Source organism: Arvicola amphibius, chromosome 1 (genome assembly GCF_903992535.2).
Source record: "Arvicola amphibius chromosome 1, mArvAmp1.2, whole genome shotgun sequence".
NCBI lineage: Eukaryota > Metazoa > Chordata > Mammalia > Rodentia > Cricetidae > Arvicola > Arvicola amphibius.
In genome coordinates, this window is record NC_052047.1 from 178,067,055 (window position 1) to 178,093,348 (window position 26,294).

The following is a 26,294-nucleotide window of genomic DNA, read 5'->3' on the forward strand; positions in this document are numbered from 1 at the left end:
TTTGAATTAGAATCATCTGTGGAAAATGCTACTTGCTAAATGTTCAGGTTCAGTGCATGTTGTAGACCTAACATAATTTCTGTAGCTCAAACTCTGCATTTTTAACTTATTACTTAATTCTTAATATTATTATTGTTAATTAAAGTTTGAGAGCCACTGCTCTAGAAAGCATTTGTTAAATTTGCCAGTTCACCACACATTTAGTAACTGCTGAAGCTCATTATGTTAATGATGACAGTTCAGCTTCATTTAAGTGGACAAATGTTTGGAGAAAAACTTATCTGATTAATGTGTATGTAAAAACTCACCTAAAAATCTTCAAAATGAAATGACCATCACATGCCTGTGGTAGCTAATGCCTTTCTGATATGGCAGCACACAGACTCGTCTTGTTTTATTGTGTATTTAGTTTTGCTGCTTTGGATGTTTCTTCTGTTGTAATTAGAATACATTTCCCTTTTTCATTTGATTGCCTCCTTCCTTCTCAGACTAAGACAAACACCAATGATTATGCAGTCTTGTTGGTAAGTAGATACAGGCTAAAGTTAGCATGTAAATTAGAAAATAATGAACTTTCCCGCAGGCTTATTTTTCCAAGAGAAAAATAAGATTTACTTTATTTTGACATTGCCCATAATATATTTGTAGACTGTGGAAACATAAGTTTGAAGGTAATGTTAGCTGTTTTGGTAAGACAGCATTTTCTGGAATTTATTACGAAAGGCAATAGGAAATATCTACGGGCATGGCAGGGCTTTGGGAACCTCTCTGAGGTCTTTCCCCCATAAAGTGATGCTAATGAGAGTATGCTTGACATGGTTCTCTTGTGAGGATTGAATGAAATAGGATGCACAAGATGTTTAGAAGAATGCCTGGCATCTCACTGATGCTCAGAAACTATTAGTTGTTAGCACCGTCTCCTTTGAAGACTTTATACTTCTTCTGAATGCTCTTTATCTACGACAGTTTACCACAGTATACTTGGGGGAATTAGCCAAGTACAAAGAGCAGTTCATGAGCCCATAGGCTACATGAGCCCATGCTATTCATGGATCTATGTGATCCATGAGTCCACACTGTTCATGAGTCTCTTTGATTCATGAGTCCATGTATTATGTGACAGAGCTCTTCCTGGGGAGATGCAACACACAGCACCATCTCCTCACCACAGATAGGGAACCACACACACCAAAGTATGGATTGTTGTGGGTCTGGACTGTTCAGAGATTTCACCAATATGACCATGAATACATTTTAACAAAGAAGAGTTTTTATTCATGTATTGGTGCCAGGCCTATCCAGGACTCAGGATTCCTGAACGTAGTACCCAGTCATCTCAGTCAGGGGTTTACAAAGGCAAAAACCACAAAGCTACATTCTGTTTAAGTGAAAGCAGTAGGTTCTCTCATTCAAATAAACTTTTGTCTACAGAGGCAGAGACAGCAGTAAGAAATTAACCCTTAATAGCCCTTAACCTCTGGCGGTCTAATTTTGCTTTATTTTCTTAAGCACAGAGATTTTAAACTTTTAAACATAAAGTTAGCCATCAATAAAATGTTAACCATCACAGGATACCACCAGAGTTCAACAGTGGAGTTACTTATAGGACTTATAGGAATATGGGTAAAGAGTTACTTACAGGATCATAAATGACTCAAAGACAGCTGTACCACCAAGGCCCACCCCATTGTGGGTGTCAGCTCACAAAAGCTGGGGTTCTGGAGCACATTGCACAAGCTGCAGGCAGCTCAACAAGTTAGAGAGTGTCTCTCTTCTAAGTTACTCTAGGCTGCTTGGCTGGTTTCTGCTTCTTCTAGGCAGGTGATCTGGTCTCAGTGTCTTCTTTGCTCCTTGATTTGTCTGGGAGTGACTTTCAACAGCTTAGCCTGTCTGTTCTTGCAGGGAGGGGCCTAGTGAATCTGATCAGTTTCAGGGACTTCCTGAAGCTATTTTGAGTTGTGTGCTTCCTGTCTAAAGAGCTTGTCTGCAAGATGAAATGTTTTAATCTTGAAGGAAAATGTTACACAACACAACTTACCTGAGCCATGTGATCATGACCCGTTGCAAATATTTCTTTCTCATTCCAGCCCAGGACTGCTCTTCTGAATCACCTTAACCCCTACTTTTAAAAATGGCTTTATTGAAGTTTTTATTTACTTTTACTGTATTTGTCCTTTCTGTCTCTAGTTATGTGTCCTTAACAGCCAGAATAAGAGCTAATACATGATTAGATACTGAAATTCCCTCTTATGGGGTCAACCTAATTTAGCATGTAAAATTTAAATGTTTCTATCATGTATTCTCCCTTTTCTGTTGTCCCTGTCTCCTGATTGTTCTGCACCAGCTCTCTTACCTTACTTCTGTTTGTGTATCCCACAAGTGCAGGTTGTGTTTTCTAAAGCATGGCCTAATCTTACTTTCCATTCAAAACTGAAGAGTTTTTAATAGTGCTAAATTAAATAAAAATTCCATGGACTAGCAAAAATAGCCTTTCTTGATACATTTCTGAATACATTACTCAACTTGTGCTTTATCCAAACTGGCATATTTATTGTGTCCTGAATCTGTCTATCTTAGCTTCATTTATAGCTATAGAATGCTTGGATCTTCTTTTTTAAAATATTTATTTATTATGAGGCTTGGATCTTCTTCCAGAGTTCTCTCTGATGCAGCCTCTTTCACACAGCTTTTGCTGATCACACTACATGAGGTTACTTCCCCCCAGCCTTTCTTTTCATATTTTGCCTTCTATGTGTGCTGTTTGTAGATTCCTCCTTCTCTCATTAGAATTTTGTCCCCTTATAGGAAATGTATCTACACTTCTTTGTATTTTCTGCAGTATAATACAGAGTACTTGGTAAGCATTTTTAAGTAACGGTAAGAGAAATAGTGAAAACAGGGATTACATTAAGTTCTTTCTGCAGGTCAGCCATGACTAGAGTGAGACCCTGTGTCAAGAGAACATACCTAAACAGAAAATGCCTTTCAAAACGGCACATACTGAATGCATTTTCCTTTATGTGAAGAACATGAATAGCCTATGTGTTGGTATTTAATGCATTTAATTGCCCAAACTTGCAGCACCCTATGAGTATAACAAAGTCTTTTTTAGAATGTGCCTTGAGTTTTATTATGTAAATTCTTCATATTTATTTGTCTTTCTGACTGTGTTTGTGCCTTCAGCGCTTTCGCTTTTCAATCGTTTTCTGCTCCCCGTAGGGAAGCACACCTATCCTGTCACAGACACACTCGGTACACACCTATCCTGTCACAGACACACTCGGTACACAGGGCCCACCCTAGGCCCTGAGGACTGCCTCTTTGTGTTAGACAGTCTCATAAGGACTTAGGTCTTAGAGCACAAGCCCCTCAAAGTCTACCTGGGCACACACCACGTGCGAATTTTGGTGCTTTCCCAACCTTTTTGGTATAAATGTAGACAGTCCTATTAGCAGGAGTTGGAGACCACCTAGTTTTGTTAGAGGCTATATTGCAGAAAAGCCTACAGTGGATGTCATACGCTGGACCATTTTGAGTGTCTGCGTGCCATCCCTGGAAGACACATAACAAGTTCTAAGCACACTAAGATCATGTAGCTATTTAGTATTTTCGGGAATGATGAGCTGGCCTTCTGTCCATGGCTACAATCTGCCCCTTGAGCTAAGGTCTCTGAGGGGCTTATTTTGCTATTGTTGGATCATTTTCCATTGTTTGCTGAAGTTCATGGATGGTACATGATGGACATGAAACTGTTTCCATCCCAAATCCTATGCATCTTCATTACTTTCTTAATATGTGAAAGATATTCTGTTTCCCAGAGCCTGTGGGTCCTTTAATTTCTCATGCCTGGCTTGATAATGCTGGGCCTCTTTTGCCAAAACATGTTCTGAGAGATTTTTTTCTTATTTGTTTTGCTTGAAAAGAATACTTTTACATTCAGCATTTTTTCATGTATTCCAGAAATATTGTTTTTTATAAGTTTTTTAATAATTTTTATTTCTTTAAGATGCATATAACATACCAGCAAAGTTTTGCCCATTGAGGATTCACATTGAGACCATGAACTTGGTGTGCATTGGTTGTTGATGTCTCAGTTAACTAAATGCTGGCTAATCTTGGAAAGAAGTTTTAGTTCTAAGTAAATATAACAGCATTCTCAAGTTCTCTCCCAGTGTTAAACACTGTAGAAAGTACTATTCTGAATTGCTCCTGGTCAGGACTTTATTAGAAGAAGTAATAGCAATAATGGAAAGGCTTTTAGAATCAAATAACCATGTGAGTTTTGTAGGAAGCCAGTGGATTAGGACAGGTCTCAAGGCCTGGCTGTAAGTTACCAGGGAGAGGAATGCATGTGGATGTCATTAGAACAGTTTCAGTTTGTGGACCAATGTGCATGTGTACTAGAGATACTGTAGCACTCTGTAGCAAAGTAGTTTTAGTTTAGCTTTTTGAGATAGGATGTTGCTGTGTAGCACAGACTGGCCTTGAACTTGCAGTATCCTCTTGCCCTCTCTGCCTTCTGTAGGGACATGCATTTAATCAGTGCCAAAATAAGAAAGAAAAAAAGCTTTTAGGCTGGGAGTGAGATATGCATACAATCTCAACACTTGGGAGGTAAAGACAGGACAACCAGGGTTATCACAGACACACATGCACGCACACATGCACGCATGTACACATACAATTGAGTTCCACGCTAGCCTGGGCAATAGTCTCATAAAACAAATAAATCACAAGTTTAGACCATGGGGTCACTCTTTTAGTCACTGTCTTAGTTAGGGTTTTATTGCTGTGAAGAGACACCGTGACCATGGCAACTCTTCTAAAGGAAAACATTTAGTTGGGGTGACTTACTGTTTCAGAGGTTCAGTCCATTATTATCATCGCAGGGAGTATAATGGCATATAGGCAGACATGGTGCTGGAGAAAAAGCTGAGAGTTCTACATCTAGATCCATGGGCAGCAGAAGGAGACTGTGAGCCAGGCTGGGCATAACATGACCATGTAAGACCTCTACAAAGACACACTTCCTTCAACAAGGCCACATCTACTCCAGCAAGGCCATGCCTCCTACTAGTGCCACTCCCTATGGGCCAAACATTCAAACATATGAGTCTTTGGGTGATGGAGGACTTTCATTGGTTAATTAATAAAGAAAACTGCTTGGCCCAATAGGTCAGAACATAGGTGGGCAGAGTAGACAGAACAGAATTGTGGGAGAAAGAAAGCCAAGTCGGACAGACGCTTCAGGCAGTCACCATATGCAGTCGTCATGCTTCTCCTCTCCAAGACAGACGCAGGTTAAGATCTCTCCTGGTAAGCGACCACTTCGTGGTGCTACACAGATTACTAAATATGGGTTAAAGCAAGATGTGAAAATTAACCAATAAGAGGCTGAAACTAATGGGCCAGGCAGTGTTTAAATGAATACAGTTTCCGTGTAATTATTTTGGGTGTAAAGCTAGCTGGGTGGCAGGACACAGCCCTGCCGCTCCATCTACATTTGGGGCCCAGTACAATTCAAACCACCACAGTCACTTCCTTTTGTTGTCCAGGAAACCTGAGGTGGTGTAGGGAAATTGTTATATAGTTGTAGCCCCTACTTTTATGGACATCAGTGTTATAGACAGTACTGTATTAAGGATAAAAGCTTTTGTTGATTCTTTGGAAGCAAAAAAGGAGCAATTGGGGGATCTACTGGAAACCTGTAAGGACTTAGTACTCATTCAGAACATCGTTCCATATCATTCTGAAGACTGTTCCTAGGGGGAACAAAAGTAAATTATCTTGATCACCCTACTTGACTTGGGTGTGTATGCACATATGTATGTGTAATAGAATGTGTGTGTGTGTGTGTTTGTTTATCAGTGGTTGAACTTAGGGCATTGCCTGTGCTAGAGAAAACTGACATTCTGTTTTGAGGCTCAGTCTTGCCATCTTGCCCAGGCAGGCCTTGATCCTCCTGTTCAGCCTCTGAATAGCAAGGATTCTAGGCCTGTGCCACCAGGCCCAGCTGTCTTCATGTTTTTGTTTTTGTTGTTGTTTAAAAACATATTCACTCTTCTTTTAATACAGTCCACTTATTTGTTTATGCGTGTGTATGTTTTGCCTGCATGTATATCTGTGCCCCACATGAGTGCCTCTCCAGCCCTCATTCATTCTTGTAATACCCAATCTTCGATAGTCAGATTTGCTCAGCTGCAAGTAACTGGTAGTATCCACATCAGCACTGTTCCCCTAATCTAGGGCTTAGAATAGTGATGTTATCTGTCTGGAAAGCTCTTGTCATCAGGAATAAGCAGATGCCAGGACTTTGAGAATCCTCAATTTGAGGATACTATTATGCAATATAAGTTGCCCTCCCATCCTCAGACAGGGTTTCTCTGTGTAGTCCTGGCTATCCTGGAACTCACTCTGTAGACCAGGCTTGAACTCAAAGATCACCTGCTTCTGCCTCCCTAGGATTTAAGGCTTTTTTTCTTCTTCTCAATACTGGGATTAAAGGCTCCCCCCCAATACTGCAAAATGTATTTAAAAACCATAGACCTTACTGGGAGTCACTTTGTGTCAACTGCAGCAGAGTCACATTGTTTATGGAGAAGTTGGGGCTCTGATTACATAATTCACTGGTGTGACTTTCTCCGTATTGTACCATTTCAGAGAATATGTCATTGAAATGTATTCCTTAGCAAATGAAGCCCCACTTGTATTAACGTCTCAGTAAATTCTTAAAACGTTGAAACTTAGTGAGCATGGTGGTATATGCATGAATCCGCAACATAGGTGGAGGTAAGAGGAGCAAAAGGTCAGGGTCTTCCTCAGCTACGTAGTGAATTCAAGGCTAATGTGGGCTGTGTAAAACCCTGATTTTAAAAACCAAAAACGAAAGTGAGAGGAGTGGGAGGGCGGGTCATAAGACTTTAGGGAAAAGAAAGAAAAGTTGGTAGAGAGGAGGAAGGAAGGGTTGAACCCCAAATAGATATCTTTGAAAGACAACTGTGTGCCTTTTTTGTTTTATTTTTTGAGACAGGGTTTTATGTAGCCCAGCTTAGAACTTGTTAGCTAGCTGAGAATGGCCTTGAACTCCAGATTTTTCTGTCTCTACCTCCCAAGTACTGATATTACACTACCTCCCAAGTACTGATATTACAGTCATGCACCAACACACTCAGCTTGCATTGTATTTTCAGTTATTGCTGTGCCTATACCACCTACCACATCTATTAATAAGTTGCCTTGGACTGACATTTGTCTAATTTACTAATATCATATGGGAGTTACATCTACAATATAACCTGTTAGTTACTCTGGCAACTTATTTGGGAATTTTAAATTATAGCATCAATGTAGAATATTGAATTTTCATTGCTGTATGTTTCTGGAACCCTGAGCTGTATGCTTACCCAAAGAAATGTGGAAATTGCCCTGTTCTTAGTGAGTTTCTGCTGTGATAATGGTTTCTGGTATATGTTAATTTTTCAGCCTAAGTTCCCTAGATCGGTCATACTACTCAGTGTTAACTACTGGGAAAATTAAGTGAATATTTAACGTCTCTTGTTTGGTTGATGTTTTTGTTTGATTGATTTTTTTTTAAGTATTTGTCAAAGGATAAGAGTTTTAGGACCTTAGTAATTAAGCAAGTTAAATTCCTTATTAAGTCTTGGCTTGCTGATAGATGTTTGTAATCACAGCGCAGGGAGGTGAAGATCAGGAGCTCAGACCTTCCTTGGATATGTAGTTTGAGGCCAACCAAGGCTATAGGTGACCTTATCTAAAATAAATAAATGAACAACAACAACAAAATACATCCAACCCCCCCCCACCCCCCAAATTGTCTTCTAAACCTTGACCTTTCGAGATTTACTTAATGCTTTTTTGCATTCTCTCTCTGGGACTGCCATGACAGCATCAGGGATGCCTTCCAGAAAGTTCAGAAAGAAAGGAATGCCATTAAAGTCCACATTTAAAAGACTGTTTAAAAAAATGTGCGTTCGAAAAACAAAACAAAACAAAAAAAAAACCAACAACAACAACAAAAAAAAACCAGCCTGGTCTACAAGAGCTAGTTCCAGGACAGGCTCCAAAGCTACAGAGAAACCCTGTCTCGAAAAAACAAAAACAAAAAAACAAAAACAAAAAAAAAAAATGTGCGTTGCCAAAGTTAGATAAGCCATGACTAGGATGTGGAGGTTTTAAGGAAATAGAAATGTGTGTATTGCAGGTAATCACCTTGGGAAAATTTGGTTCAGTTTTCAGATAATCATGTTTATTTTATTCACGTGCTCCCCCAAGAGCAAGAATTTGTGCTATAGTCTCCAGTCCTTGTGGCTGGCGAGCATTAGCACTGCAGTGCGGAAGGTTCTGAGAGCCTGAGAAGAGAGATGAGAGTTTGTAGTTGACCGGGACTGGGGTTCGGGATGTAGCCAGTTCTTCCAGGGATGAAGGGAGGTGGAGACAGAAAGTGAGCATGAGAGAAACACGGCTGTGCAGGGATTGAGGGTGCTGGCTGTATTTTGATAAACTGTGGGTGTTTTGGCACAATCTCAAAAATCTGTCTTCAAGGTACTATTAAAGTCATTATTAAAACATACTAAAGAAAGTTATCTCGATATTTAAACCTTTATAACTCACCCATTCTTTATTATTGGGAATTTGAGACATTTTAGTGTGTTCATTTAGGAAATGCACTAAAACCTATCTTGATGGTTAAAAGGACTTTGTGCATTGTGATGTCATCCTGAGGGGGTTGCCATATTCTGTACTGTTTCAGGGCCTTTTCATTTAATAACATTTTTTTTTTTTTACAGTTGAGCAAAGATACACTTTCATGTAGCAAAACTTCAGGCCAGTGGTTTTTTTTTTATTTTTTTATTTTTTAAAGACAGGGTTTCTCTGTGTAGCTCTGGCTGTCTTGGAACTTGCTCTATATACTAGGCTGGCCTCAAACTCAAACACAGAGCTCCCCCTGCCTCTGCCTCTAGAGTGCTGGGATTAAAGCTGTGTGCCAGCACTGCCCGATCAGGTCAGGTCAGTGGTTCTTGCTGTACAAACAGAAGGAAGAATTGCAGAGTTATTGAAGTAAATTGTTTTCTTTTTAATTACCTCTTTATATTTAAAGTAAAAATTTTATTTCTACTTTTAATATTTAGTTCACATTTGATAAAAGACCTGATTCTCTTGGTCTATATATTTTAAAATATTATGTATTGTGGCTCTTTAAGAAACTGCCCAATTCATCAAAACCCTTTTCCTTTCTTTTTGTTTCTAAAAAACTTAGTTTACAGTCTCATAACTCAAGTCTCCATATCAAACTAAGAGATATTGCATTTGTATATAATAGAAATTTGCTGTTTGGACTTAATGACTTTAAAGAACAAGGCCAGAATGGATAGATTCACTTAGCAGTGTTGGATTCAAATTCACTGCTCTTTTGTTCTTTATTTTTTCTCCTAACTTTTGAAAACAAAACCTGATGCTAACATAAAGAATAACACAGTGTACAGTATATTTCTCTCTGTGTATTTTTTATGTAAGTAAATTGATGTGTGTGTGTGTGTGTGTGTGTGTGTGTGTGTGTGTGTGTGTGTGTGTAAGGAAAGTGAGTCCTGGGGTTGTTAAGGAAGAGTAGGTCATTATAGAAAGAATGGTTGTGATTTCAAGATGGTATTTTTACATCATGTATTTGTGATAATGAAAGCAGCCTTAAAAATGCTTTCCAATAATTACTGTTGAAATAAAAATTTTCTTACTAGATATGTGAAATAAGAGAATGGTGAGACAAATACAAACTTCAAATGAAAATTTAAAGTGCCAAATTAGTTTTTAAGTTTTCCATATTTCATCCACTATGATCTTAGACCTATGAAAACATTACTTTGAAACCAAAACAGTTTGAGCCATAATCTAATAAGATGTGTTGTATTTGCGTTGCCATGTTATTTTATATTTCAAAAGAAACAGTATCTGTAGCCTAGTCTACAATAGTAAATTATTTTGGAAATGTGGCTTGACACACAAACAGATGTGTTTCCTTGATTTCTTTCGACTGAGGTTGGTGGTTAGTGGCTCATTGTTGTGTGATTGGCACCGAAAGCTTCATTTCACAGCTTGCAGTAGGAATCTATTGGGTAAAGAGTGCTTGTGTTCCACAAACGAAATTCAGAAAGTGTCAATCAACCTCTTACGTGGGTTACTCAGAGAATGAGTTTTCTTACTGATTCCACTAAATGTCGCCTCATGCTGTCTTTGATTGGCATAGCCTGGCAGGGAGGATGGATGAATCTGTCACCAGCTAGTTAATTGTGTTGCTGGCCTCAGTCTGACATCAGGTCTTTGACTCTTAAATGGCTCAATACAAAACAAATTAGCAGATTGTAGTCATATTTCTCATTCTATATGCTCTGACTTTGGTGAATGCAGTCCATAAATCATATTGACTGACACACAAGCAAACGATGAAAGCTGCTTTTGAGACGAACGTCCAGAAAGCAGCGCTGTGAAGGTGCCATGGAAGGATGCATATGGTTGACCCTGTGGGAATTTCCTAGGAGCCAAATGTCTCTTTGCCACAATTGTTCTTAGAAGAAAAGCTTTGGGGTAATGCAAAAAGGATCTAATATGTCAGCAGATTCTCTTTTACAAGTCCCTTTGAAATATAAGAAGTTTGTCTAAGGGTTTTCTCTCTTGGCAAGTTGTTTTTCAGAAAAAAAAATGTTAAAGCAGGGTGAAAAAAAGCATAGTTACCTTTTTAAGAGTTTGACAGGTGTTTTTACTTATTGAACTTTGTGTTAAAGAGAAAGAAAATGCTAGTAAAGTTCCAAGTAATTTTTCAAATGAGGGCAGGAAATGTTTGATTGCTTAAAATATATTAAATGTACACTGCTCTGTTGATTATTTTGGCCTCGCTATAATGTTCTTGTCTATTAAAAGCTAGTTTTTAAAAGACAACTATAAAAGTGTTTAAATTTTTTGTTTTAAGATGATGCATTATTGTAAGAATCAATGTTACTAGTTATAACAGTATTCAGGGAGTCAGTGTTACTAGTTATAATAGTGTTCAAGGAGTCAATGGTACTAGTTATAATGGTGTTCAGAGAGTCAATGTTACTAGTTATAATAGTGTTCATGGAGGTGTATTTGGGTTATTAAAATGGCCAAGAGTCTTAGGCATGAAATATCAGTTGCAAATATGTTTTTGAGTGTAAAAATATTGAAGACATTAAAATTTTTATATATAAAATAAGTAGATAAAATTTAAAAATTGTTCTTTATTTTCTGAAATAAAAGTGGATATCTAGAAAATAGTGTGTATCTTATAAAATATAAGCTTTTAAAATTTCAACAGTCTGAATCTTTGATAACATTAACTTAAATTTTAATGTATAAAAAGGAATAATTTATTTAAAAAATTTATAAAATTTTGTACTTCGTACTTTAAAACTTTTATCTTTGAGAACAGTAAGCCTGTATCCATTATGCTTAATCAAAAGAAGTTTAATATTAAGATTTTACTGTTATAAATATTATTTAACTACAAAGCAAACTTATTTTTGTATTTTCATTGCCTGATTCCACCAGATTTATGGAATTGCTTATAATCTTGTCATCATTTTTGGCTCTAGAACTATTGTACAGATATTTTTGCCTCTGAACCTATGTTAAAATAATGCGATTTAAAATGTGTAGGATGTTTATTAACAAAGTGAGTTAAATAATTTTTGGAAAATTTATTAGTGTGCTTTTTCAAACTAGTTGCTAGTACTTTGTCATGTAACAATACAATAGGCCATAAAGCTAAACTGATGGAGAAGTACATTAAGCTAAAAATGCAGTTGTGTTCCATTAAGTCAAAATAACGTTTCTGTGAAGTGTTTGCAAACATACTACACCAAAATTAAATGACATGCCATTGATTTCTCTTTTTTCTGCTTTTATTCCCCTCCCATTCATATTGATATCATTCTGCTTGGAGAATGGAGCTGCCTGTCTCTCAGACTAATTCCGCTTGGGTGTGGAGCCTTTTGAGCATGCTGGGTTTTTTATTGTTTGTTGCATTCATTTTTTGGCAATTCATCAGTATCTGTCAAATATATTGTTTGCATTGGCTTTTATCTCTGAGGTTTTTGATTGAGACATTGACACTGCATGTCAGATATTTAGTTTTCTGCTATGCATGGTGCCTAACTACTAAGCACCCATCCATAAGCAGTTTGGTTCTAGTCTGAGTTTTAATATGTAATTTAAAGAACAAGTATTCTGAAATGTATTTATTTTCCTTATGACTTTTTATATCAACTCTATGTAAACATTTTTCTTTTAGTATATTGTAGCATCTATGTTTGAAAGATGGTTTTTTGGTTTGTCGCTCTGTTTGCCTTTGTGATTAGTAGGAAGAAAACACAATTATCAGATATCACTGGGTAAATATTTGTTGATTGAAATGATGCAAACATGTCATGTCCCCTGAAAATCATTATTTTCCTAACCCTAATCCTAGTCTTTGACTCCCATCAAAGCAGTTAGCCCATGACCTAATCATAGAATCATTTGAAGGCAGCCACCCTAGGAGGCTCACACTGGAAAACTTTGACCTAAATGAGTTTATACTGTTAAACATCTGCTTCAAATGCAAGTACTGCCTAAAGAAGCGAGTTATATGTGGGATATGTCTTTAACCCCAATGCTCAGGAAGCAGAGATGGACAAATCTCTGGGTGTTTAATGCTAGCCATAGTGAGTTTCAGGCCAGCCAGAGCTACATAGTGATACCCTGTCTTATCCACCCCTCTGAAAAAAGCAATTTATATTCATTGTGATCCAAATGTACAATCTATACAGCAAACCTAAAAAAACTCATATTTTAAGAAAATTCAAGTAAGACTGTCAATGAAAGTTCATATAGAACTTCTAGAGCTTAAAGTGAATCGTGTATCATACTTAAAGAGTGCCATGAGTATTAGTTTCTGTAATTACATGCTGACTAGAAATGAAGCTGAAGTCAGAGGAGCAAGCCGCTTTTCCCCACTGGTAACTGTGGTAACTCTGTGCTGAGGAGAGGTGAGGACTCTGTCTTGAAGTGTGCTTTGATTTATAGGTACAGTTTAAGTAGCAGTAACAAGAACGGCTTATGTTACACAGTTGACTTCCTTTGTTCTTAGTTAGACATATAAAGGAGAGCTTTTGGGCATCATATGAATAAGCTGTTTTGTCAGTATGGTAATTTAATGTAACAAATGCCATATTTTCTTGTGCATTTAAAGTGTTATATTATTTCAAGAGATCTGAAATATATCTTCAAAATGTATAATTTTCATTTGTGTAGTTAGCATTTTAATAATATTGTATCCCGAGAAAGATGAATTTTAATTCTTAGGACACAAGTGCACAGCCTTGTAGAATAGAAGCAGAAAGACCAACAATCAGTATTGTACCAACAAGAGTGCCCGGTGTACAATCTTGTGCTATTTTATGATGTATATCCAGACTTGCTTTTTGTTTACTTTTGATTTGGTTGTTTGTTTTACATAGGGGAAAGTTGCCCAAACAGCTTGCATGTCAGCCTGCCAGCATCTGTCAACATCCTTAATGCAGATGCTACTGGACAGCGAGTTAAAACAGATAAGCATGGGAGCCGTTCAGCAGTTTAACCTTGATGTCATACAGTGTGAATGTAAGTACATATTGGCCAACTCTCGTGCATTCTCTAGAAACCTACACTTAATTAGTATGGAAAGTTGTATATAGTAGGACAGCGTGACAAGGAAGAAGAACCAATTTAACTACAGTTTTGGCAGATTTATTTAGAAGGATAGTTAACTCCTTCCAGGATGAAAAATTATCTCAGTTATTTACATTAATAGCCTCAAAGAGCTTCACGGAAGTGATGATTTAGATCAAGGTAGCAAAAGAAGTGATCTCCTCCCTCTGGTCATTCTTGCTGCCTCTCTGGAGCTCTCCTAGGATGCCTGCTGTAAAAGAATGAAGCAACCCCAAGCTTGTCATTTTTACTTTTCCTGAACATCTTAAGACCTTCTGCAGCACGTGGTGCTTCTACAGTTCTGTCCCTCATTCTTAAAGTGTTTTCCAGCCTTGATAGCTGCAGAGTTTTTTTCTACATCATTTTGTTTATACTGCAGGGTTTTCATCTGTGGTCTAGTATTGACATTGGCTAATGAGCTTTAGAGCTCCTGCTGTTAGTAGCCTTGTTACACACACCTCAGAAATGGGTTTTTACCAGACCTCCAGCCCTAACTAGCTAGCCAGAGAACGTTGAGTCATTTTCGAACAGTATTCTCAGATGAACGATTCCCTAATTAGATGATGAAAGGTTGACAGAGAGGTCAGATGCCTCCACTGACAGTAGGGCACTGGAAAGATTGCAGAAAATTTTCTGGACGGGGGGGCAGAGTTTACAATAATATATTATTTGAAAGACTAAAAAAAATTAATATCAACAGCTTTCAACTAAGCCAGAAATAATGTAGGTTTTTTCCCCAGTAACAAATATAAAATATTTGTGTGCCTGTGTATAATGTATTTTTCTAGGGGGAAAACGTTTACCTTTTCCTAGAAAGTGATTCTAACTTTATTTTACCAGAAAACTTTAATTTTTCTCAAAGTAAAATTCTCATTTGTAAAATATTTGTTTTGTATTGATAAAAATATTTGACCTAAAAATGTACCATTTAAAATTTTCTAAGCTCAGATCAATTATTATTCTCCGTCTACAGATTATTTGGTCCTCCTCTCCGTCCTCCTTTCTTTTCCCCTTTATCTCTCCATCCCTTCTCTTTTGTTTTTAGTTTGCAAATTTAATTTCACTAGCAGATGTCCTTACAGGTCCACACATACTGAGTCTTGGTGGACCATCCCCACAGTAGCCTCCACTTCCTGCCTTCCCTCTCTCCTGTACCCTTCCACCCCAACATTACATTTTCCACCTCCTTTTCTGGTGCTGGGACTTGAACCCTAGATCCGGCACAATTCTGGGCCTACCCCTCCTACCACTGAGCAGTACCCTAACTGGTTTCTTTAAGAAGTTGTGTTTTGCGATCATTATAGTTTGCTATTGCTTATGTCAATATTTCACACAAATATTGCTTGATTCATTTTGTATTATTTTGTCTTTAGTGTGGCTTCAAAATAACTAGGTATTTGGCTAACTGGCTGGTTCATTCGGTAAAAGCGCTTTCTGCCACGCCTAGTGACCTGAGTTCATCCGCAGAACTCACATGGTAGATGAAGAAAACTCCCACAAGTTGCTCTCTGACCTCTATATGTGTGCTGTGATGTAATTGTAAACCTGTGCTCACCTTTGTCTACACAGACAAAATAAATAAATACAACAAAACTCTAGTAATAATTGGTAGTTAGACGCCCCATTGGGTTCAGTTGTGTCTTCTTGGTTACACGTGTTGTAAGTCTAAGTGATAGACATTGTGATCTGCGTAGGCAGCTTTCTGGTGTCCAGCTCTTGTTCTCCTTCTTCCCTGTGAAGGACTAGAGAGGAGCACGTACTACAACCCCACCAGGCATTGCCTGTCACCCCCCTTTAGGATACTCCCTCCTTCTGTAATTCCTTGTTATATTCCCAGAGAAGACCAAGAAAGGAAATGCAGTCTGGTGCCAGGCGCATGTGGGGCAAATCTTCCTGTGTTGAACTGAGTCTCGGCACAGAGACGTGGAAGGGGGTGACTAAAGCTCAGCACCATTTCTTCTTCCTTTGCGGTTGTACCTTTGGTTGGCTCTGCTCTTTAAGATTATCATGCAGAACTGCTCTAATCATTACTTTTAATGGTTTTTTGGCTATGTTTATTTTTCATTTTTGACAATATTTTTGTAAATTTAGTGTGTTTTGTAAATTTAGTTTGTAAATTTATGTGTGTTCATGCATTTGTCATGGCGTGTATGTGGAGGTAAGAAAACAACATGTAGGATCAATTCCCTTCTTCTACCATGTGGATTCCAGGGGTCAAACTCAGGCCATCAGGCTTGGTTGCAAGCACTTTTGCCTACTGAACCATTCCACTGATGCCCTGTCATCATTATTTCTTAATATAGTATCACATATTCTGTTCTTACAGAACAAATATGAAATTTTATATGTTTATTTTACTACCTCCCATGTTGAATATTTTCCAAAAGGTATCTTTTAACTTTCAACAGTGAGTTTACAGTATAGATAATGATGAACTCTCCTGTACTCTTTCTAAAAGAGAAAATATATACTCTCATCCACTCTCAACTTTTAGTGATTGCTATATGTATTGTGTGAACGTGAAACTGTCTTTAATATTATAAGTATTTTAAAAGATGTCAAAAATAAGTTTTTATCATGTTTTAAACAATTATTTTTAAATCTAGAGGAGTACTTTTAAATATAAAGCTTGTTTTCAACATTAATGCAATATATACATTTTCTGCATGTTAGGACAGGGAAAGAGGAAAGGTATGCAGGAAGAGGAATTTGACTAGATGGGGGAAGGCTGGAATTCTTAATAAGTAGGTGGCAATCTTAGCATCTTGTCATTCGCCTGGGATATGAAGAAGAAATGCAAGCAGCCCAGATAAAGAATCTTAGAAGCTAAACAGTCATTGAAATCCCCCGCAAAAACATGGTCATGGCACACCTGCTCTCAGACTCCTCCATAATGAAGTCGTCGGGCACTGGATACAGGAGCAGACCTGGAGCTGCATCCTGTGCTGTGGAATAGCCATGCTGTGTGGTTGTCCAGCCCTTCCTTGAGCACCTGATTCGAAGGATTAACTATATTCAGAAAATGTGTTTCATGAGATACACTTTGCGCTGTTGGATTGTATTGACCTGAAACTACTTGCTCTCTGAGTAAGTTCTTTTAAGTGAGAAGTTCTGCTCTAGCCTAGAGTCACCACTAGTCTAGATTGTGCCTTTTTGTGAAAGATGTTCTCACCCAACGGGAAATGCCCTGTGGAGCTGTCTTCTTTGTATGCATCAGAGAAAGTTTGTCCTTTTCTAGTTGAACTCAACTGCTCCCACAACACGTGACTGTCCAGATAAAATACAAACTATATTTCAGCTACCTACATCCTCCTGCTACTCATTTGGTCATGTGTGCATCTGACAGACTGACAACTCTGTATCTACTTAGAGCCATGCACCAGACACAAACCTTCATTCCTGAGTTAATGCTCTGAAAACTGCTGGTTATCCTCTAAGTGTTCTCCCCATTAATTTGACTGTCTTCACTGACATTGTCTGATGCCTTGATCTAAGGATTCCACTATAGTATGCAGTTGGACTGCCAAGTACACTGTTCTGTTTTCTGCACTTTATTAACAAAACCCAGACTGAAGGGCACGGTGGCACTTGGAAGACTGAGGCAGGAGGATTGCCACAGTTCAAGTGTTTTAAAGCAGCAATGAAGAAAGCTCTAACTATCCTTTCTTAGTGGCCAGGATGTACTTTGAAATAATGGATGCTTTGGCATTCTGAAATCCATATATAATGGAACTGGGGAGCTGGCACAGTCTGTAAGCATGAGGACCCAGCACCCATGTAAAAAACTGGGCATGGTGGCACACATCTGCAAGTGCCAGCTAGTAGCCAGAGACAGGTAGATCCTGTAGCTCACTTTGTAGCCAGACTAGCAGAATCATGAGCTCCAAGTTCCTTGAGAAACCAACTGTGTCTTAAAAATAAAGTGGAAAATATGTGCTTGTCTGTGTGTGTGTGTGGAGGGGGGGGTCAAAGGAAAATGAATGGTGTTAGTTCTGTCCTTCCTCCATGTGGGTCCCAGGGATCCACCTCAGCTTTCCAGATGTGGTGGCAAGTGCCTTCATCACTGAACCATCTCTCCACCCTTACTGAGGCTTTTAAATCAAGACTTGATGCTAAGTTTGCACATAAAAGATACACGTGAACAACCAGGGAAAGACAATCAATAGCACTCTTGATAGAAAAACAGGTGGAAAGACCCTGGGCTTAGGAATGGAAATAATGGAAATCTAGGCTCAAATGAAGCATCTTCTTTCTGTGAGTGATTGTGACAGGTCACACAGCCTTGTGAGATTTGTCATGACAGTGAGACAGAATGTGATGCATCTGTGGTAAGCCATGATCAAACCAGAAATGTTTAAAATAGGGACAATTTAGTTCATAAAAAAGCAATTTATATGTTTATTTTAGATTGAAGAGGAAGATACTGTTCTCAGGTAGTCTTGTCTCACATGGGCAGCTGATGTTATTAAAAGAGATTAGGACACACACGAGAGTGAATACAGTCCACTCATAGTGTGGACTGTTTAAGCGTGGAAAGCTGGAAGCTTTAAGTGAGCAAGTAGGCCCTTTCAGCCAATAGCTCTGTAGTTCTGTTCCTTTGTTCCTGAAGGATGCCTACATGGTCCAGATAGATTTTTAAAGAAATGCTCTTATCTGCTTTAGTTACTGTGGTATCAGCTCATAGAGGTACCATGGTGTGTATGTGGGGAAGGAAGGGAGGGAGGATGTGTATATACTTAGGCAACTCGGGCATGTGTGTATAATTGTACATGGAGGCCACAAGTCTATGTTTATTTTTTTATTTTTTGAGTCAGGGCCTCTCATTGAACCTGGAAATCGCTCATTTAGCTAGGTTGATTGAGTGAGCTCCAAGGCCATGCCTGGCTCCACGTTCATAGACGTGTGTTGTCACACTAGCTTTTTGCATGGGTGCTGGACATCCAGACTCGGGTCCTCACGCATACGAGGCAAGGACTTTCCTAACTAAGAGCTCCCCAGCCGTGACATTCATCTTTATATGTCTGGCTTATTTTACTTAACATAGTATCTTCCATCTTAATATTGTTGCAAAATAAATTTATTTTTAACTTGGAAAAAATCAAGACTTTATGAAATGTGTATCATAAGAAGCTAACCTGAGCGTCATATGGAAATTAAACTGGATCTAGGGAGAGGCAGAAAGCAGGAAGACGTGCTAAAAGACTTAAGCTTTTCCGTTTCAAAAATAAACAGAACCTGATATTAGGAAGTGGAAATACAAAGGAGAAATTGGTTGCAGACATTTTGGAAGAGGAAATATATGAAATTAGTGAATTCTTTGAATATGATATGATTAAGATGATAGAATTAGAAACTCACACAATGAGAGAGACCTAAAGAATATATCCTATAATTAGGGGAGGGTGTGAAGGGGGACGAAAGGAGATTTTCAGCCATATGGGACAGATTAATTAAATTCCACACCCTCCCCAAATGGAAAGACTAGGAAAACTGTGTCTATAGTGAAATGCCTGTAAGTTTTTATTTGTTGAAGGGAGAAACAAATGAATAAACTAGAAAGTCTCTGTGATACTGTCACTTCTTGAGTTCTACAGTGGAAAGAGTTAAAGCCACCTGGCCTGCTGTGTTTCCGGTCAGGACCATTTCACTCTTTGCTGTGAACATAGCTTGACAGTTATGCCCTTTGAAAACTTGATATATTAGATAACTGTGCATAAATGACCTTTTATTTGTTCTGAACTAAATAACCAAGGTTTCTTTGTTTCCTTGTGAAATTAATTTTCCTCCCCATTCTGTCATTTTACTTTGGAACTTGTTCTAGGATTTTGTTTTTGTTTTTTAGTACTTTAAACCAATACAAGGTCAAACTTGGTTTTAAAATGTTTGTACCCAGAAATGTGGACTCATACAAACTTATAAAGAACTTTCGTGTGTTTGGAGCGCCTCACTCCCTCTTCTCAGTGGTCTTAGTGTGTAGCCCAGGCAGGCTTCTCAGTTCTAGTTTGGGCTCTGCCTCTAATTTGGCATATCATTCGAGTATCAAGAAACCTCAGAATTTTCCCTAAAACACAGGACTTAGAGTTTAGAATTTCCCTGATTATCTTACTTCTAAGAATGAGAGACCATGGATTTTAAGGCAAATGAAGAGTGTGGAACATTGAGGCCATATGTTATTGAGTCCTTCATATTTAGTCAGATTGTGGCATTTAGAAGCTACAGTGGTAAACAAAATAGAATAGGGACATTGTTACCCTCTTGGGATTGAGACCCAGTGAGGAGTCAGTAACAAATATTGAAAATTGTTTAATTCTGTAAAAAATAAATATTTTGAGAATATAGATTTAAAGTATCAAGTAGGGTCAGTGCATGACCGTGTGGACACATTTGCTTGCCTTGATCACAACCGCAGTGCTAGTGTATCTGCATGTTTAGAAAAAGGAAGATGTGGACTTGGGAAGTGTAGAGCTAAGTTTTTTTTTGATCTACATTAAACATCTGAACCTATTATAGAACAAGATAAAGTTCTTGATTGAGGGTGATTTGCCATGCTTGTCATAGGCTGATATTCTAAATCTGCACATATGTTTTGTTTCATGTTTATTAATGTGTTACATGTCAATGTAGATACCTTGCAGATAGAAGTATATTGAAGAAAAGATAAATCTTCTTACTAAATTATTATAAAAGTGTCTCAGAAATCCTTCACACTACTGACAAAATATAGGATATTTCCAAAGCATTAAGAAATCATATTCTACTCCATATTTAAAATAGTCCAGACTAGGTCTAGAATATATATATTCTAGATATATATTTATATCTTTCATGCATTCTACACATATATCTCATGAGGTTATGATCTACTAAGAGTTTAATATCTGAAATCCATAGGTATTAGAAAAGCACTATATCATATATACAAAAGTTTGAGGTGGTCGTGCACGCCTTTAATCCCAGCACTCTGAGGCAGAGGCAGGCAGATCTCTGTGAGTTCGAGGCCAGCCTGCCTGGTCTACAAAGTGAGTTTCAGAACAGCCAGGGCTACACAAAAAAGAGAGGTGGAAGAAAAGAAGGAAAAGGAAGGAAAAAAAGAAGGAAGGGAAGGAAGGGAAAAGGGAAAAGGAAGGAAGGAAGGGAATGAAGGAAAAGCTAAGCACTGTATAAAAGGGAGCTGGTGCTTGCTTGTCTATCCTGGAGATTGGACCCACCTTGTACACAGTCAGCAAAAGCTCTACCTCTGAGCTACATCCCTGGCCTTTTCTACTTTGAGACAGAGTGCCGCTAAATTGTGAGATTGACCTCAAACTATCAGTCCTTCTTCTGGGATTACAGGTGTGGCAGGCAGCACAGTGCCTAGCTTGATGTCTGTTTTGATGGTTAGTTATTGGGGCATTGATAAATCTACAGGTTGGATAAAGACTTAACATACCTAAACGCTAAACAGAACAAAGCAAGCAAGCAAAGCTCACTAGCAACAAAAATCTTTGTAGGTTTTTTTGTTACTGGTGATAGTCATGATCTCATCGTCTTGTTTTAACCTTGGTGCAGATCTGTGTCTCCAAATAAGAATACTGAAAAAAAAAAATCACGGGGATGGTATACAAAGACTATTTCAGTGTATTGTTTAAAAGGAGCTGAATGTTGGTTACTTTATTTGGGTACCCAGAATTCTTCCAAACTTAATGGTGTCCCAGCTGTTTGATTGAGGGTCCTTAGCTGAGGTTTACTTCCAAGAAATGGAGAGAACTAGATATTACTTTGTGTCAAAATGGAACAGTAAATATCCTTAAGGCTTGCATCTCTCTGACTCCTGACAGCCCACAGCAGCTTCTCTGTATCACCAGGGAAACCACTAGATGGTGCCGTTAGTCATTCCTTCTTACAGTGCGTCTTTGGTACTTGCCTACCACAACTGAGTTACAACTAGCTATTTTAATTTCAAATTTACCTAGAAATTTGTGCATGCGCATGTGTGCATTCGCACAAATAAATGAATAAAAGTTTAAAACATTTTTTCACAAAATTTTAAAAAGAGAGAAAAGGAGAAGAAACTGGGGCTGGCAAGTTGACCTGCAAATTGGCTTACATGCATGCATATGTATTACACACAGAGACACACATACACACACACACACAGAGGGGTGGGAGGGAGGGAGGGAGGGGGAGAGAGAAAAGGAGAGAGAGAGAGATACATGCACAAATGAATGTAAAAATAGCCGGCAGTGTTGGTACATGCCTTTAATCCCAGCACCCTGAAGACAGGCAGGCTAGTCAACAGAGCAAGTGCCAGAATAGGCAGGGTTATACAGAGGAACCTTGTCTCAAAAAAACCCTCCAAAATTAATAATAATAATAATGATGATGATGATAACAAAATAATAATAATAAACAATAATAAAGTCAAATTAGAGGTAACAAAGCTTGTGTTTGGTTTTTTGTTGTTGTTTTGTTTTTTGAGACAGGACTTCTCTATGTAGCCCTGGCTGTCCTGGAACTTGCTCTGTAGACTAGGTTGGCCTCAAACTCAAAGATCTGCCTGCCTCTGCCTCCCAAGTGCTGGGATTAAAGTCGTGTGCCACCACTCCCTGGTTTAAGATTATAAAACATGATATTTAGAATAGCCTTCTTAAATTTTTAAAAATGTATTCCTTTATTTTATATCCCATCCACAGTTTCCCCTCCCTCCTCTCCTCTCATCCCCCCCCCCCACTTCAATCCACTCCTCGTCTGTTTCTGTTCAGAAAAGGGCAGGCTTCCCATGGATATTGACAAAATGTGGAATATCAAATTGTAGTATTGTATTAAGATTGGGCAAGGCAACCCAGTAATTTTTAAAGTTTAGAAACTATATTAAAATATTTTTGGTGACAAAAATTATTATATGTCTTTTGAAAACGTCTTTAAAGACATAGCTGAGTAACAAAGATGATATCGTAGTAGAGACCCTTCATAGAGTCATGAGTCAGTATTGACAGCAAAGAATTATCTTTTACTATGTGCTCCTTCATTTGCTTACTATTTCCTGTACGCCAGACTTGGGAGATAAAAAAGAAGAAGAAGAAGAAGAACACTGCTTCCTAGGAGCTTTCTGTTCAGGGAAGGAGCTTATTTCAGTTTTGTTGAAGAATGTGTTAGGAATATTCTCACACACTCAGTTATTCTGATATAAATACCTGAATATATACACAGTATTTTGTATTTACACTACTCAGTAGCCATATGTGACTATTAAATTAGATTAATATGGAATAAAACTATCAATCCTGAAGCACAGTTAGAGTTTCTTTCCATCATCGCAGGAGGGTTTGTTGAACCCTTGCCATTCTAGAATTAATCAACAAACGAGATAATATGTTCTACAGGCTGTGCCCCGGTAGAATTTCTTACTTGTTTCTTTTCTCTCTGTTCACTTATTAAACTTTCAGTGCACATTTATTATTTAGGTGGTAGGAATTAGGAACAAAAGTATAATTCTTACAATTGGGGAGTTCATATTTTCATGGGAAAACTCAGGCAGATAAACAATTAGAAGGCAGAAGAATGGGCACCGTGGTAGGATTTGTACAGGAAGTTACAATGAGAACACAGGAAACAGCTTACAATCTCCAGGGATAAAGGAAGACTTCCACAGAAGGTGATGATTGAATTGAAGGATAAGTAAGAGTTACACAGGTGGGAGGGAAGAAGAATGCTCCAGGCAGGAGGATCAAAGGCATTATGAAAAGAGACTGGTGTGCAAGGAAGTCTAGGCAACCTTGTTTGGAAAGAGTTTAAGGAAAGTCTTAAGAGATCAGGCCAGAGAGATAGGCAAAGACCACTTTTAAAAGACCTCGGTCTCGTTTTACTGTGAGGGTGATGGTGAACCATTAAAGGATGCTAAACTCTGAAATGCCCAAGTAACAATTATATCTGACATTAATCACTGGAAGAAGAGGAAAGAGAAGCAGTCAATAGAGCGGACTGGAGCATTCATTAATCTAAGCAAGAAATGCCGATGACTTGAGAGAGCAGAGAACAGGAGAGATTGTAGGCTTGACTGTATTTGAGTTTTAAAGATATAAAGGGAAAAATATAAAGTTGCCAGTCAAATTGAGTAGCCTGTTATTACAGATACTCTCTGTGTTGCATGGTTTGAGATTGTTAAGTTACCTTCTAGCCCTAAAAAATATTCGAGAGAAAGCCCTGAGAGATATAAACTGCTGCTTTGTCTGAAAAGGAGACAATATGAGAGACTGAACACTTAATCAGATTCTGGATCAATGGATCAAGTGCCAGGATGCCAGATTTAGCTGTGTGGTCCTGGGCAAGTCACTTCACTTTTAAATTTTCTATGCCAAAAACCAAAGAGCTGGGCACCTTTAAACTGGGTATTCTTTGCTTGGAAGATTTTATAAGCAGTTAGCCAAAATAAATTGTTACAGTGATCAAAGCAGATGGTATATGAGAAAGTGTTTTATGATCTACAAGATGTTGTACAAATTTATATTATAATTTTGACACTAAACTCTTGGGTTTAATGCCAAGCCAATGAACTTTTAACTCTTGTATCTTAAACAGGAATAGAGGGGGAAGAAAAATGACAGTTTTTTTTAAGACTTCTGGTGCCAGGCATTTTACCATGACCTGGTACACTCCAGAAAATTGTTCCATCATTGGTCTCTTTCTGAAGTCAGAGATGGTGGCACACACCCATGATCCTACCATGGGAGGCTGAGGCAGAAGGACCATATGTTTGGGAATTAAGAATATTACAATTACAAGCATGGTTGAATTTGAGCTGCTTTCTGTGTCTTACAGATAAAATTAACCTGTCTTGTAGGAAGGCCTTATGTGATCCTAGGTTTTTTTTTTAATTTTAAAGATTTTTATTTTTGGTATCTGTAGAAGTATTTTGTCTATAGGTATGTGTGTGTACCATGTGCATGCCTGTGCCATGGAGAGCAGCAGATGGGGCAGATCCCTGGAATTGGAGTTAGAGATGGTTGTGAGACACCGTGTAGGTTATGGAAACTGAACCTTGGCCCTCTATAAGAACAAGTACTCCTAACTTGTGGGCTATTATAGAAGAACCTTATTTTTAACAGACTGTTATAATTGTTCTTATCACTCTTCAATTAAAGTCTAATAGGAATAGAGAAACTTGGTTGTCTGGGACATAGTAAGGACAGGTAGAGTTGCCACTGTAGGATGCCTGCCGTTTCTCATTGTGGACAGTACCATTGACAAGTCAATTAGCTATCAGGTGAGAAGTGGTTACATCTTCTTGTTAAAAACTTGTCTTCTGGTTCTAGAGGACCCAGGAAAGGTGAGTTTAATCATCTGTTTCATGTCTTTACCTGGACCCCAGCAAAGACCCAAGAAGTGTGTCTGTGTGTTGGGAGTGATAGCACCTTTTAGTTAATTATATTTGAAAGGTACATATCAAAGTGACTTATCATCCATTAGCCAGGTTCATTTGCACTGCAGTACACTCAATTGCTCAGGAGGCTGAGGCAGGAAGACCATTTGAACACTCAAATGTGAACCCAGTCTGGACAATTTATGGAAACGCTATCTAGAAAAAGAAAAAAAAAAGGAAGGTGCAGGCAAGAAAGGCACACACACACACACACACACACACACACACACACACACAGACAGACAGACAGACAGACACACACACACACAGAGAGAGACAGACAGACAGACAGACAGACAGACAGACTGGCTCTTGAGTGAGCCTGATCTGAGGAGAGGCTCTTTTCTATACCGGGCTCCCTCTTTTTTTTTTTTTTTAAGTTTTAAATTATTATAAAAAGGTTTTTTTAGCTGATTTTTATTGAGATCTACATTTTTCTCTGCTCCCTCCCTGCCTCTCTCCTCCCCTTCAAACCTTTTCCAAGGTCCCCATGCTCCAAATTTACTCAGGAGATCTTGTTTTTTTCTACTTCCCATGTAGATTAGATCCACATATGTCTCTCTTAGGGTTCTTATTGTTGTCTAGGTTCTCTGGGATTGTGATTTGTGGGCTGGTTTTCTTTGTTTTATGTTTAAAACCATTTCTGAGTGAGTTGGGCTCTTAACTGTGACCCCCTCCTCCAGTAGTTGGTCAGCTGACTCCCAGCTCAGGAAGAACAAAGGATAATATTAAGCAGAGAGATGGGGAGAGAACAAGAAGTGAGGACAAAGTATTCAGAAAAGGTATACAATCAACCGAATAATTCTGAACTTTGTAGTACAAAGAGAAATAAAAGATTTTAGTGGTGTTCCAGAGAACTGTGCAAAGATTAAAAGACTAATATGCTTCACAAAGTGCTGAAGCAGAAAGCTGATGCTTGAGGGGAAGTTATTATCCCTAGAAAGTAGGAAGTTACTCTGAACTTTAGTCCCCAAAGAGGGGAGGCCAGGTAAATTAGGCTGTGGTAAGTTTTCATTTGTTTTTAATTATGTTAGGTCTTTCTAAACTACTGTTTTATACAAAATCCACTAAACTTAAGATTTAGTTTTGTTATTTCAAGAACAACATAGTCAGAATTATACATAGCTTCTAAATACTGACT

General features: G+C 38.2%; 1 protein-coding gene across 1 annotated transcript in view; it reads left to right on the forward strand.

The window, feature by feature from the left end:
- Positions 1-26,294, forward strand: part of Exoc6 (exocyst complex component 6) — a 131,942-nt gene that overhangs the window by 72,258 nt on the left and 33,390 nt on the right. Inside the window, exon 19 of the mRNA XM_038346922.2 lies at positions 13,527-13,668. Coding sequence (XP_038202850.1) covers positions 13,527-13,668 — 142 coding nt within the window. The remainder of the gene's footprint in view (positions 1-13,526; positions 13,669-26,294) is intronic.